Source organism: Pelophylax lessonae, assembly GCF_965119305.1.
Source record: "Pelophylax lessonae genome assembly, chromosome: 3".
In the NCBI taxonomy this organism is placed as follows: domain Eukaryota; kingdom Metazoa; phylum Chordata; class Amphibia; order Anura; family Ranidae; genus Pelophylax; species Pelophylax lessonae.
The window spans coordinates 399,357,417-399,373,651 of NC_138770.1; the positions used below are offsets into that span (position 1 = coordinate 399,357,417).

The following is a 16,235-nucleotide window of genomic DNA, read 5'->3' on the forward strand; positions in this document are numbered from 1 at the left end:
TATAAAAATATATATATAATTATAATATTTATTTCCAAACTCAACCTCCACACTTACAGGCCAATTCCAGTCAACCGTCCCCCCTCCAAAGTCTTCACCCATTCTCATATGCATTTATAACTATTTGTGTGTATGTACCTTTTATTTGATGCTTTTTGACCTGTCATATAATGCACAGGGTCCCCTGTCTTCTTTAGAGGTGGGCATGGGTCATTGGTAATGCAGAACAATGTGCTGATGTAATGAAGTCTGCATCGTTCTCTATAGCATTGCATTGTGAGCTCAAGGTCACATAATGACACACTCAAGAAGGGCATGTCAACAACAAAGGGTACTAAGTAATGTTAGCAGTGCTGGACCATAAAAAAGGGAGTCTATAGGGGAAAAAAAATCACTAGACAGCAGGCAAGTGTTGTAGCAAAACCTTTGTCTTTTTTATTTTTACCAGTGTTGTATGTATGCAAGTATGTATGTATTTTTTTTTTTTTTAATATACACACTCCTGGAAAGAATACCTTAACAACCACCAATAATATTGGATGACAAAGTTACAGGAAAGACTTGAGAAGTGAACTTACTTTCCCGCTGGTCCCTGTGCACCTCTACCACATTAGCTGGAGTACAAGAAATGGCCTCTGCTGTCTCCAACTGTGAATGTAATGTCAGTTCCACAGAGAACTCATCAGACAGGCTGGTGTAGTTCATAGAGTTAGAGAGAGACCTGTGTGATGGAGACATACAGTGATCTTAAACACACAAAATTGAACTGTGTATTTATACAAAATATACTGCTAATGTCAAACACATTCTATGTACATAAACACTGTATCAGTATATCTATCTAGATAAAGGATCTAAAAACCGATCTTAAAACTGGTAGTACTATATACAGTGATTTTCATCAAGGAGCTTATGGTGCAGTAAATAGGTGTAGATTAAAAAGTGTGCAACTATCTCCATAAACTTTTACCAACCACAAACCATTTACCATTACTAGAAGGCTGGATTCACACTTATGTTTTATGGTATTGTGCTGTATATATAGGCAGGGTTGGGTTCATTCTGAATAAAACCCCAACACACACATACAGCAAGAAAGAATACACCTGCACTATAGCACAACACGATGCACAACTGTAAATGTTATATGCTTACGGTGCGCTGCGTGGCCAAAAATTGTGCAGATGCATTATTTTGCACATCAAGGCTCATTGACATCGCATTTAAAGTTAACACTAAGTAAAATCCTACACCAAGTTGCGCATAAATTAATACATATAAATAAAATAAATAAATACGTGCCTGTTTACATTTCCATAAACATTATATCATAAATTCCGTGAAGAAAATATGCAAAATAGAAATGAATATAAAGTCCCTCAATGTTGTGAACACACTCGTGCCAACTGTGAAAAAATCGTGAAAATGATCCTCTCAGTAATCAGTCCCATGTGCACTATCCAGCTGTGGCTCTTGTGAGTAAAATTCAAGCACCTTAAAGATTCCTCCAACAAGGTGCCACAAGCCACTCCCAATGTTTAAACTCTTACCAGAGATCATGGCCCCCTATTCTCATGGTGTGGGGGTATGCACTTTAAGATAACCGTAGTGTCACAGACCACCAGGCAAGATGGATGTTGAATAATCGCAGTCTCCTCTTGCACACAAATCCTCAGTGATCCCCCATTAAAAGTCGAAGTGACGAAACGTCCCGACAGGCACATATTTATTTTATTTGTATTACTTTATGCGCAACTTGGTGTAGGATTTTTGTTTCTATGTACACTAATTTAGCAATCATTTTTATACAAGTTGCAGCACTTTAAGACCAATTGACACAGGATTGGCACAATATTTATTTATGCATATATTTTAGCGCGAGGGATTAGCACTATTTAAAGTTAACAATTGTAAAGGTGAATTGGCACTAAAAGTTATGGGATAAGTTCACCTTTGTGAACAAGTTACATGTTCCACCTGTTTTTAGGGTGGAAAATGTAACATGTTCCCACTGCTGCAGCCGCCGCCCGTTCTTTCTCCCTGTGACAGCAGTACAGGGAGAAGTTCCCAATACTAGCTGCTACTTTTTGAAAACTGCGTGGCCATGCATGGCTCCGCCCACATGCCTGCATCATTCATACACAGAGCTCTGTGTATGAATGAACTACAAGTCCTGACATCCTTTGTGGCTGTCAGCTTGTAGTTTTCAATGAACTACCATGGGGCTGTGGTAGTCCAATGATTCTTCCTATCAGAATGTATCAACTTCTTCGTACTAGGAACGAACAAGCAGATATATGGGCAGGTCTACAGGAGACGTGCATTGCATCAGCAATCTGCTGATTCCTGGTGCAATGCTTTACAGGCTCCTGCAACAAAAAATAATAAATGCACATTTTTTACCTGCGAAAAATGTGCATTTATTTTTATTTTTTTTAAAGTGAACTTACCCTTTAAGCCTAATTTATTCTGAATCCTAACACTTAACCCTTAAAATGAACCTTTAGCAGTTGACCTTCCCTCTAACATTGGTAACTTAAAACACAACCTTAGTCCCTCAGCTAATGAACACTAACTATCCAGAACATACAGCCACTTACAGTACCTGCAAAATCTTGACTCTGATAAAATGATTTATAAAAAGAAGAAGGTTCCTCTTGGTGCACTAAGGCTACATCAGCACAGACAAGGAGCGCTGGTGCGAATTACAGCAGCAGGAATCTGCTAATTCCTGCAGCTGTTTCTGCCACCTGTGAGCAGCTAGCTGTCGCCACTGACAGGATGACCAATGACAGCTCAGCAGTGGCTGCAGCTATCTTTGGCTGTTCACCCAGCTAGCGATTACCTGCAGTGATCATTGCTGGTCGCACACAAAATGTGCAGTTTCGTGCCACTGTCTTTCTCACCGATGCAAATGCAGCCTAAGAGACCTAAGATGCAGCATGTAGGGGGACTGCAAACAGACTTTTCTCCACTATCCAAAAAAGGCTACTAGAAATGTAACTGGCCTTTGTTCCAAAATATTGCTGGATCGGAAGATAAAAACAAGTCAGATGCTGACGAGTAAAACTAGCAGTTTGATTTAGGTAGTTGCTAGAATTTCACTTATGACAACACACCAGAAAAAAAGAAATGTATTTGTTGCGAAATGGTGATTGGACACAAGAGAACAAGGTCCTCCCAAACTGAAATGGTTTTGTTCCACCGCCTTGCCTGTGAAGTTCATACTTACACCGAGAAGTCATTTTGTTTAAGGATTTCTTTTAGTCTCTTCTGAAACATTCTTTCACTTTCTGTCATAGCCAAAAACCCACGATCTTTAGACAAAAAGCATATCAAAATTACTCAGCACCAAATAAACATCTACACAGACATCTACATGTTGGTGAACAGATCTTTTTAGAAGAGTAATACGTTTTCTGGTAAGCATACATAGTTATTTGATATATTCACCTTCTTTTTATTTACCATGCTCTGTAGTGTTATTGTCTGGAATTAAAATCTATTTTTTTTTTAGTTTGTATATTACTGATGAAAACAAAGTATTTTAGATAATGTCAAAATGAAAAAATGAACATAATTTCAAACAAAAACGGGACAGACCTGATTGCAGAGAAGAAATCTAAAAGATGAACTTACTTGTTCTGCAGTGAAACCTTCAAAGGATAAGTTCATCTTTTGAAAAAAATGGATTTGTATCCATTTACTCCCAGCTACCCCTGGGTCTGATCCGGAAAAAAAAAAAAGGAAGGGGATCCATTTTCCTCCAGCTGGCGGTAAATCGGACAGCTGGTCCATGTACATCTGGCTGCGCATAAAGCAGAGCGCCTGTGTCCATGTCCGCTCTGCATAAGCGTAGTGGGCATGGACCTGTCATTTGCCCGCTCTACTAAGCAAGGGATTAGTGGACAAGATCCCCTGCCGAGCAAAAATGGATGTAGTCTGTATGAAAGGGGCCTAATACATACAAACTAGACTTTCTTATGGCAATATTGTCTTACATAAAATTTAATTTTAAAAATAAAAGTAATAACACCTAAGGGAGAAGGGGTTATGTAGGGCTGATCATTGTTAACTAAAAGGTTAAATAGGAAAAACTTTAATTAAAAAAATAAATAAATAAATAAATGTAAGATTTCTCAAACTGATATCTGATTTGGATCAAAGGTTCCCCTGTCAGATTACAAGAGGGCTGCAGACGAGATCCCTGTATCTCACATTGTGCGGACGTGGGGATCTCTCCGTTTTTTTTGTTCAACCCGCTGGTTGAATTAAAAAAAAAAAAAAATCTAAGTGTAACCAACTTAAGGCAACTTAAGGCAGCAAAAGCATCTTTCAGGAAAGATTCCATTTAAAAGTATAATGACAAAGGACAACACTATGGGGGCTGCCATTGCTGGCGCTCTTTTAACAACTTGCCGACCGCCGCACGACTATCTACGTCGGCGGTCAGCCCCTCACAGGCAAACTAACGTAGGGCTACGTTGCTTGCTTGTGAGGGTCTAGGGAGCGAGCACGCGCCGCCGGAGGCGCGCTCCCGCGTGGTCACGGACCCCCCCGCGCGTGTGACCAGCGGACCCGATGTCCGCCGGCCACTCGGCGATCGGCGGGGGAGAGGGAGAATGTCAGGCAGCTTGTGTAAACAAGCCACCTGTCATTCTCCTCGCTGTAAAGACACTGATCACATGGATCTACTATGTAGATCCGTTGATCAGTGTCCTTACAGCTCAAGCCACAGCCAATCACAGTAGAAAGCACGCCCCTAGGGACACACACAGCCCCTCCCTGCCAAATAAAGTTAACCCCTTCACTACCAGTGTATTTTTACAGTAACAGTGCATATATATAGCACTGATTACTGTAGAAATGTCACTGGTAACCCCAAAAGTGTCAAAAATGTCAGTCAAGGGTCATCTGTCCGCCGCAATGTCGCAGTACCGCAAAAAAAATCGCAGATCGCTGCCATTACGCGTTAAAAAAAACAAAAACAACAAAAATGACAAAAATCTTTCCCTTTGTTAGTAAACGCGATAACTTTTGCGCAAACCAATCAAAATACGCTTTTTGCGATTTTTTTTACCAAACATAGGTAGCATAAAACAAATTGGCCGAAAATGTTAAAAAATGTTGATTTTTACATTTTTTTGGGGGAATTTCATATAAAAAAATGTGAAAAATATTGCTATTTTTGCAAAATTGACGCTCTTTTTTTGTTTATAGTGCGTGATCAAAAAAAATCGCACAGGTGATCAATTACCACCAAAAGAAAGCTCTGTTTGTGGGAAAAAAAGGACGCCAAATTCGTTTAGGTACAGCGTCGCACGACCGCGCAACTGTCCGTTAAAGTCACGCAGTGCCGAATCGCAAAATACCCCCTGGTCGGAATGGGGGTAAAATCTTCCGGGGCTTAAGTGGTTAAAAAGACAAGTTGCCTGGCTGTGTCATTTGTTCAAGGTTAGAGATTCAAAGCACTCAAGCAAAAGCTTTAACATGAGAACAAATGAACCAACAGTCTCAAAAGGAGAGGTCAACAATGGCAATGCCCATATCCTTTAATGATAAAAATTACTTTAAGTTTATCAGAAGATAAAACGTTTAGGTGAAGCTCTTAAAAGGTCTATTTTCTGTTCGATTGAAAATACATTAATCATTTGCTTTAATGGCTACATATTAAAAAGTATAAAGACCAATGTTTATACCGCTATTAGCATAGGTTACCTTGCGATTCCGGTGCACCGATTTGCGAAGATTGTTTCTTCTCTCTACGACGCTGTTTCTCATCTTCCCATATTGCTTGCAGACCAGGATTCTTCCCTATCTGAGCTAAAGGTAAAAACACAATCAAAAACATTTGATAAGAGCAATGTTTCATTAGTGAGGTACAAGCTAACCCTTTTTTAGAATCTGTAAAAGAATATACCCTAGTTTCAAAGCAACAGAACAGGTAAGTATAACATGTTAATTATTTTTATAGGAAAAAAAAGGAGTTTTTACAATAACTTTAAGGGGAAAGTCATATCTTCACATATTTAGTTTTGTCCACTTTTTTTGGATTGAAATAAAATGAAATCTAGAAGGCAGGGCATTATGCACACACATTTTGATGTTCTAAGGCTTCCTCTGACTGGTTGAGGTGGAACTCCTGACATTATCCACCCACCTCTTCACCTTAGCCCATTAGAGGAAGCCCTGTAAATTAATTGGATTAAAAGACAAGACTTGCTGAATGGTGGAGAAGTATTCAGGCCGACTCAATTTAAATCCAGCAGCAGACAGGAAGTCGCCGCTCCCTGTATGTAGCTGATGCTACTACAAGTATAGTACAGCACACCCAGACCGAGAATCACCATAAAACCAGATGCTGAATGTACTTACATTGTTTTAGGTTCACTGACAATTGAATTGAGAAGACATTACTTTTAAAATTACATTAACATGTTAAAAGATTATGACATTTCTGCTGCTGGATTTAATCAATAATGGTTCAAACTGTTGAAACATTTCCATCTAAAGACTACAATTACAGATTTTTTGAAAAATTAGATGGAACACATACCTTCAATTTCCTGACGATTTAGTATATCAGCAGCTACAGCATCAACTTCTAGCTCACATGTGCTCTGTGGTTCTACTCCCTCCAGTAGTAAAGAGCTGTGAAAGATGTACAGTGATTTATACAAGTCCATCAGGGTCAGGGATATTGTTTTGATTTATTTTCACGATTCCAACTGTTGTTCAGTTAACAATTCCCAAGGACACTAACAAAGCAGCAGCTATTACTTTATATAAAAAAGCAAACTTTTCTGCTTTTATATATTTTTCAAACCTCCTAAGAGAATTGTGGTCATATGCTTTAGTTGCTGGTATGCAAAATTGCAATATAAACAAAATATATCAACAGAGAAAAAAGCTTTACATTAGTTCTATGCAATGGAGTGACCTAGAAATGTCATGGTCACGCAGAATTCCTCTTCTATTTTTTCCCATTGTAAAATAATATAAAAGGCTAACCTTATACACGGCTAATGTTTAGGGTAAAGTATACAGGCTTGGAAGAATCCGTTTGTAATCGGATAGAAAACTGGCTAAAAGACCGAATTCAGAGAGCGGTGGTTAAGTATTCATACGCTGAATGGTCTAAGGTTATAAGTGTTGTTGTACCCCAATGTTCAGTGTTGGGACCCTTACTTTTTAATATATTTATAAATGATATAGGGTCTGAAATTTTAAGTACCATTGCAGTGTTTGGAGATTACACCAAGCTATGCAGTGGAATAACGTCCTTACTGGATATCTCCAATTACAAGCCGACCTCAATGTACTGTTTAATTGGGCAATTATGTGGCAAATGAGGTTTATTGTGGATAAATGTAAAGTTATGCACTTGGGGGTTAAGAATATGCATGCATAATACATACTAGGGGGGAGTACAACTGGGGGAATCAATGGTAGAGAAGGATCTAAGTGTTCTGGTAGATCATAAGCTTAATAATAGCATGCAATGCCAAAAGAGATTTCATCTTCAAATACGGAAAGGCTTCTTCACAGTAGGAGCTGTAAAAATATGGACTAGAATCCCTCAAGAGGTGGTTCTGGCCAGCTCAGTAGATTGTTTTAAGAATGAACTAGATTCTTTCCTGGATACACATACTGTAACTGGATGCCAATATTGATCCAGGGAACATCCGATTGCCTCTTGGGGGGATCAGGAAGGAATTTTTTTTCCTTGCTGGGGCAAATTGGATCATGCTTTATTGAGGTTTTTCTTGTTCAAATATTTAATTGCTAACCAAAAACAATGTACAAAGAAAAGCATGTCGTTTTTGAGACATAGAGCTTACAAAAAAGAATATATCCAGTCAAATGTGAGGATGGCAATGAGTGTGAGTAAAGCAACATAAGTAAAGTTCAGGACACATTAGCTAACAACGTTATAACAAACACTAAGTGGATGAATTTGCTGCAAATAGGGCATAGTGGGGGATAGCAGGAGGCATGCTTCTCAGAGTCACGCTAGGATAATGTAGCCTGCTTGTGGAGTAGAGAGATTGAGCTTACTGGGATAAAGGGTCAGTAAGGTAATGTGAGTAGTCTACCATGGTCCATTGGCCCACAACCAAAGTCGAAAAAGGCAGGGTCTATGTGAGAATTGTAGTTCTAAACGAGGCTAAAGAAGACTTGAAGCTAGGTAGGGAGGAATAGGCGGTGAGTGTGGAGAGAGAAAGGTTTGAGGAAGAAGGAAGGGAAGTAAGGAAAAGAGGAGAAAGGAGGAGGGAGGTGGGTGTCCTGTCACCTATGGGTTCCAAAGCTCCTCATATTTGGTAATCTTGTCTAAAAGGACAGCCTCAATTTTAGCACGAATCCTAGCTTGAGTGACACAGTTGCAAACTGCAAGAGAAGGGGTTTCCACGCCCTCCCTATTGTCTGTTTAGCTGCAGTAGTGACCTGAAGTAGTAGTTTAAATTCTGTGCCACTTATGACTCGCAGTTTCTTATTAAGAAGTGCTACAGAGGGGTTTGGAGAAAAGGGGGTTTCGAAAAGCTTAGTTAGGATGTAAACAATTTCTGACCAGAAGGCCCATATGCCTGGGCATTGCCCACCAGATACAGTTAGGTCCATATATATTTGGACACAGGCACAATTTTAGTTTTTTTCTGGTATTTACCATAACATATTCAAGCTTTAGTTATATAATGGATATTGGCTGAAAGTGCACACTATATAATGTTTAATTAGAGGGTATGGAAATCCAAATCGGAGGAAGGGTTTAGGAATTACATCCCTTTAGAATAGCCATCTCCCCTTTTTCAAGGGACCAAAAGTAATTGGACAATTGAATCAAAAGCGGTTTCATGGCCAGGTGTGGGCTACTCTGTTATTTCTTCATCAATTAAGCAGGTAAAAGGTCTGGAGTTGATTCTAAGTGTGGTATTTGCATTTGGAATCTATTGCTGTGAACCTACATAATGTGTTTAAAGGAGCTGTCCATGCAAGTGAAACAGGCCATTGTAAGAGTTCAAAAACAAATCCATCAGAGTAATAGCAGCAACATTAGGAGTGGCCAAATCAACAGTTTGTTACATTCTAAGGAAAGAAGAACACACTTGGGATGCGCTTCAGGGGCTCTCCCCCTCCCTGGTTGGGGTGAGGTTTTCTATGACGTGCATCAGTGCCATGCCTTCTGCGCTACACGTCTGACGTCAGCCCCTGTAACGTCATGAGGCCGGTGCGTGTTTGACACACTAAAGCTCCTTTTATGGGGAAGAGGTTGGCACCGATTTCTGGGCAGCTATCACTGCTCAGGTGTGACGCCTTTCTTCGTTGTGAGGAATCCTTGGCCGCATCAACACTACTATACATACCACCTGCTTGGGACCATACACCTTTCATCACAATTCCTCCTTCCTGCTGGGACAATTGCACCTTCGGTATAGACCATATTATGCACTATACAGTATCAGGTACTCTATCTGGCCACCATTGCTTTTTGTTTTTTAACCCTTGTTCACGATATCAGTCACTTTTAGTGCATTTTAATTTTCTTTACTCTCTTGATTTTGGTAATGTAGTTACAGATACACTTCTATTCTACTCTTGGTGTTCCAACCCTCTTTGCCTCAACCCTCCAATTAGATATTTCTTATTTTACATCTGGTGCTAGACACATAAGCACTTTGATAGTTAAGACTCCATCTTTTTTCTCTTATTTTTCCCTGCGATTCCCTGGCCGTCTCACTATATATGTTTTTTGGCAACAATTTTACATTTTTTTCCTTTAGAATTCCCTGAGACCACCAGCTTCCCCACCTCTAAATGCTAAATGGAGATCCGTTACATTCCCTAGCTCCTGCTATGTTTGTTTCTGTGGTTACGGGCAGTACTCCCTCAGCTCCTGGATGCAGATGCCCCCTGACAGCTCTTATCCTATACGACCATATACTAAACCTTGAGCTGATTTGTGAGCACCCGTTTCGGTGGACCTGCCCCTCCCTTCACCTTCTATTTTTCCTGTATTTGGATAAACCATTAGACATTAACATTGTCTATATACTTTTTATACATTTCCATCTGCTCCTAAGGAAGTGGAATATACTCCACGAAACGCATCGAGCCACATGGATGCAATTCCTTTAGTAGAATCATGCGTTTCCAACATTTGATATTTTGCAATAAATGTGGTCTATTATAGATATATGCTACATATTAACAACTGAGACTTTCTAACATGATCAGCTCCTAATTCTCTTTTTATTATTTTAGTGTGTTATGATCTAGTTGAATTATGATGCGCATGTCTGTTACTCAAATGAATTAGTGTAATCATGGACACATATTTGCTGTTGAGACTCTAATACAATGTGTTTTTAACATTACTATTACCGTATTACATCAAATCATGTACACATATGTACTAACACTGTTCCTATTTATATCTACCAATCACTGACTGTAGATTATGCATCACATTTAAAGTCCCAATCTCCTCTCCTTTCTCAGATACTACCTGGTGAGAACAGGCATTTGCAGACATGTTCCTTTTTTAGTACAGAAAAATATCTGTTTCTCTGGTCACAAATGTCGTGTCCTTGTAACATTCTGTGGACTGAACTAAAAAATGTAAACAAGTATTAGCTTTCTCAACTATCTTATGTGAAGTACAGGCATGGGTCACTATGTATTGAAGAGAGAAGGGGGGGGATGGGGGAAGGGTTTGTAGTGCAAATCTGGAGAGCAGCCTAGGGTGATATTGTTGCTCTTCCATATATACAGAGCTGTGAGTAAGCATTGTCACCCTAGGACACTAAGTATGTTATTGGCAGCAGTACCAGGTTAAAATAAATGAGGGGGAAAAAAGCCTGAAATAAGAAAAAAAAAAAAGACAAATGCTGCCACGACATCCATGGACTAGTAAACTGCAAAAAATGAACCTTTGTATTTGGGTTTAAATACACTATTTAAAACTAGTGATTTCAAAGCATACAATTTGTTTCGGCCATGAGACAGGGTTAAGAAAAATATATTGTTTAAAAGGAGAAGTATAGCCAAAGCTATTTTGGCTATACGTCTTTTGTAGGTCACAGGAGTGCAGTTAGTTCTGCACTCCTTTGACCCGTTTTCAGCTGACAGTGGGCTGAAGTCTGCTGCCGGCTGACGTCAAATAGCCGGTCCAGGTTCAGGAAAGATTGCGACCATATGGTCAGGAGTCACCCAGATGCCTGGACCGGCACCTGGCTCAGCCTGAGCCAGCTCCTTCTGCCCCCTCCACAGCCCATTGCTTCAGTGAGTGCTGATGGGGCAGAACAGAGAGCCAGTGACTGACAGTCACGGCTCTCTGTTCAGAGCAGAGGAGAAGAACTGGGCAATCAGCTGTGTTTAATCTCTCAGTTCTCACTGCAGAGCTGGTGGGGGATTGATGCTGCATCCACCTAGGTAAGTATAAATGTTTGTTTTTTTGCAAGTCCATACTTCTCTTTAAAGAAAAAAACATTTAACAAGATTAACTCATGTTCATTATAATTTGCTTTTAAGAAACCGTAGTTAAAGGTCATAATTGCAGTAATAAAGATTTGTTTTCATATTTGCAAACCTGGGGATGTCATCTGCTTCCCACAGAGCAAATGTGGCCATAAAGGAGCTTCCTTGGGTGGGATCTTCATGAACTTTCAAGACTTGTGTCCCTTCCCCTAAGGAAAAAAAGACAATATCCGAGATATCAAATATGATGTGTCTTGTTCAGCTATTTGCAAAAAAAAATACTGAATTACATTTTAGTTATATTGGATATACATTCACTGCAATCTACAGCAAAATACAAATATGCAAACACCACAGGACAATATAGAAGGTGAACTAAAATAGAATATCAAAGGCTATCAGGTGTGCATAATCAAACCTGGAAGTAGTAAAAGGCAGATAAAACAGGCACTTAAACATATCAATCTGCTAACCTGTCTAATGAAGACTGAATCAATTTCTAATTACCCTTGAACTATTTCTTTAACACAATGCTGAGCAATAATTTGCAGATGAGCTGAAGTGTCACGAGAACTGTTCATGATGTGAAGTATCAAGGTCTTGCTTGGAAACCGACATAACTGAGTAAAATGGAACGGAAAAACTCTTTGGAATTTACTTAAAACTAAAAGACCAAAAAATTTCACACTTTGTAAAGACCAATATGCCTACACAGAAAAAGTTAAAGCCTCATTCTAGGCTAAAACTTTTTTCCAAACCCTCCCACTCTGACCCACCTCTAACCCATCTTACTAAGCATTTCCCCACCCACCCACAATTACCTTATGAAGCCAAAATTCCCCCTTCAGGTCCCTCGCTATTTGCTGCTGGTTCTTACTGCAGGTGCCCATGAATCCAGCATTGAGAATGCAGCCTGAGATTGCTGGTCCCCTACCCTGTGATAATATTGTTCTCTTCTGGATCTTGAGAGAACCCTGCCACTAACCATCCAAAAGGAAGTGTCCACGTCTTGCAGGAACTCCCGTGGACAATCAAAGATGCAAGCCGAACGTAAACAGGAGAGAAAAAGACTCTGGGCTGGGAAGTCACATGACCATGGATTACTTATTAATTACCCACTTAAGGACCGGAGGATTTGGCTGCTCAATGACCAGGCCCTATTTTGCGATTCGGCACTGCGTTATTTTAATGGACAATTGCGCGGTCGTGCAACGCTGTACCCAAATGAAATGGACGTCTTTTTTTTTCCCACAAATAGAGCTTTCTTTTGGTGGTATTTGATCACCTGTGCGATTTTTATTTTTTGCGCTATAAACAAAAAACGAGTGACAATTTTGAAAAAATTACAATATTTTTCACATTCTTTTATATGAAATTCTCAAAAAAAAAAAAAAACTAAAAATCAAAATGTTTTAACATTTTAGGCCAACTTGTTTTCTGCTATATATTTTTGGTTAAAAAAAAAAATTTAGATTGGTTTGCGCAAAAGTTTTTGCGTTTACTAAGTACGGGAAAGATTTATGCCATTTTTATTTATTTATTTTTTTATTTTTTTACTAGTAATGGCGGCGATCTGTGATTTTTTTTGCGGGACTGCGAAATTGCGGTGGACAGATCGGACCCCTAACTGACATTTTTGACACTTTTGGGGGTACCAGTGACATTACTACAGTAATCAGTGCTAAAAATATGCACTGTTACTGTAAAAATGACACTGGCGGGGAAGGGGTTAACATTACTGGTGATTAGTGGGTTAAATGTTTCCCTAGGGGCATGATTCTGGTGATCAGTGGGTTAAATGTTTCCCTAGGGGCATGATTCTAACTGTCAGGGGGCGTGGCTTGTGAAGTAATCACAGAGACATGCGATCCTATATAGCAGGATCACATAGCTTCTGTATTTACATTAGCCGTCTGTCCTCTCTCTGCTGCGGGTGATTGCGAGTGGCCGGCGGCCATCGGAGCCGCTGGTCACACGCACTGGTTTTTGAGGTAAGGAGCGGGGGCAGGAGCGTGCCCCCGGTGGCGCGCGCTCGCCCCCTAGAGACTCCTGAGCGAGCAACGTAACATAACGTTGCTTTGCCCAGGAGAGGCTGCCTGCCGCAGTAAAACTGCGACGGGCGGTCGTTATGTGGTTTTGTTTTTTACACAACAAAATCAGAGGTGAGTGGGAGGGAGAAGCGTGTGGAAATTGAAATTTATCACAGAGTGTGGCTTGAGTGAACTATCCCTGTGCAGTCTCTATTTTGAAGCTGACATGGTAAGTAAAATGGGCACCAAATTGTGGTAGCTAGAATAGTAATTCCTAATTTTATTTGCTGTAAAAACTGGATTTTTAACTTACCGTAAAATCCTTTTCTCTGAAGTTCATTGACAGACACAGCTCCATATTCCTAACCATTGGGTTATGCTGCCCCCTGCAGGAGCAGGACACTAGGCAGGAAAAAAAATGCTATAGGATTCAGTTTTATTGCAAGCAGTGTCAGAAATAAAAAAAAACTCCATCCCACTCATAATTAGAGGGGCGGGTGCTGCGTCTTTCAATGAACTTCAGAGAAAAAAATTTAACTGCAAGCCAAAAATCCAGTTTTCTCCATCGTTCATTGTTAGACGCAGCTCCATATTCTACTTAACCATTGGGACGTCCCAAAGCAGTATTTGCAAGAGGGGTGGGAAAACAATGCAGAGAAAGAACGTAATTCCCCAAAGGCTAAACGTAGCCAACCAGGTAACATGGAGCTCAACCAGGAACAACTGGAGCTCACCTAGAAACAACATACACCCTCAAAGAGAAAAAAAATGCTCTTTTAAACAGCAGCCTACAAAACCTTGCGGCCAAAAGAAGCATCTGAGGATGCCAACACATCTACTTTGTAGAATTTAGTGAACGCGTGCACAGACGACCAAATTGCCTCCTTGCAAACTTGTATTACGGACGCCTGATGACGAAAGGCCCAAGAGGCACTCAGCGCCCTAGCAGAATGCCCCTTCACAGGGAAAGGTGGAACCTGACCCTTAAGTGAATATGCCTGAACCACTGTCTGCCTGATCCATCTGGATATGGTCGCAGCAGCCAATCCCTTCCGAGGTCCTCCTGTGAGGACAAAAGGAGAGTCTGATTTCCTGAAAGACTCAGTAACCACCAGACAAACCCTAATTGCCTGAACCACAGCCTAAGAATGCAAGGCAATTTCCTTGGGATGCTTGGGCTTAGAACAGAGTGAAGGCAGCACAATGTCTTCAATCAATGGAAATCAGAAACCACCTTAGGAAGACACAAATGATTAGGTCGAAGTACTACTTAATCTCTGTGGACCACCAGAGAAGAACGGCATGGCTGGACAGCACCGCCATTTCAGACACTCTGTGGGCAGAGGTAATAGCCATCAAAAAGGCTACCTTCTGTGACTGTGTAAGCAGAGGAATCTCCCTAAGTTTTCAAAGGGAGGTTATTGAAGAACAGACAGTACCAAGTTAAGATCCCACGGAGGAAAGGGACTGTATCAGAGGAGCCACGTGACAAACTCCCTGAATAAAAGTGTGAGTCAAAGAATGTGTAGCTAATAGGGGGGTTGAAAAAAAAAAACACAGCAAAAGCCGACACCTGGCCTTTAATAGTACCCAAGGCCAACTGCTGCTCAACCCCTCTTTGGAGGAAAGCCAATATCCTAGCCACTGAAAAGGAGTGTGGATGCACCTTAAATCGATTCACATCATGAGATGTACGATTTCCACATACGATTATAAATCTTCCTGGGGGTAGATTTTCTAGCCTTCAACATTGTAGGAATCACTGAGTCAGAAAGACCACTTTTCTTCAATACCTGGCTTTCAACAGTCATGTAGTAAAAGTCAGAGACTGTAAAGCAGGATGTAAGATCGGCCCTTGAGACAACAGATCTTCCCTGAGAGGAAGTCTTTAAGAAGCATCGGCGACCAACCTTACCAGATCTTCATACCAAGACCGGCGAGGCCAGTCTGGGGCCACCAGAATGACGGGAATCCCTTCCACCTCTATGCAGCGCAGAAGCCTCGGCAGAAGTTTCAGCGGAGGAAATGCATAGATCAGTCGATACTGATCCCAAGAAGCCACCAGTGCGTCTGTGGCATCGGCCAAAGGATCCCGAGACCTGGCTACAAACCTCTGTACCATCTAATTTAGCCGAGTAACGAACAGGTCTACATCGGGTGTCCCCCACCGGACACACAACAGGTGAAACCGTTCCGTGTGCAGGGACCATTTCCCCTGACCCAACACCAAATGACTCAAGTATTCCGCCTGCCAGTTCTCCACTCCGAGGGCTGGAACGAAATTTTCTCCCAGTATTAAGATCTCGGCCACCTCCTGGGCCGCCAGGACACTCTTGGTGCCCCCTTAATGATTGACGTAAACCATGGCCGTGGCAACGTCTGATTAAATCCGAAATGGAAAACCCTGCAGACGTTTGTCCAGTGCCACAAGCAAAGCTTTATCGCTCTGAGTTTCAGAATATTGATGGGAAGTCTGGACTATTTCAGAGTCCAGGTCCCCTGGACACACAGCTTTCCAAGTACTCCCCCCCCCCCCTTCCCAGCCGGACAGGCTGGCATCCATGGATACCAGGGTCCAATACAATGGAAGGGGGGCTTGACCTGACGCAGGACCAAGGAAGAGAGCCACCACAGAAGAACACTTCTTGCATTTTGACTCAACCTAATCAGATTGTCAAAAGATTTTGGATCCTTGTTCCACTTGACAAAAATACCCCTTTGCAGAGGTCT

At 41.0% G+C, this 16,235-nt stretch overlaps 1 protein-coding gene across 1 annotated transcript in view; it reads right to left on the reverse strand.

The window, feature by feature from the left end:
* The window catches only part of REV3L (REV3 like, DNA directed polymerase zeta catalytic subunit), a 422,230-nt gene that overhangs the window by 199,715 nt on the left and 206,280 nt on the right, over positions 1–16,235 (reverse strand). Inside the window, exons 5-9 of the mRNA XM_082249080.1 lie at positions 11,588–11,684; positions 6,557–6,651; positions 5,719–5,823; positions 3,233–3,317; positions 579–721 (exon numbers count right to left, since the gene is read on the reverse strand). Of these exons, the coding sequence (XP_082105206.1) occupies positions 579–721; positions 3,233–3,317; positions 5,719–5,823; positions 6,557–6,651; positions 11,588–11,684 (525 nt within the window). The remainder of the gene's footprint in view (positions 1–578; positions 722–3,232; positions 3,318–5,718; positions 5,824–6,556; positions 6,652–11,587; positions 11,685–16,235) is intronic.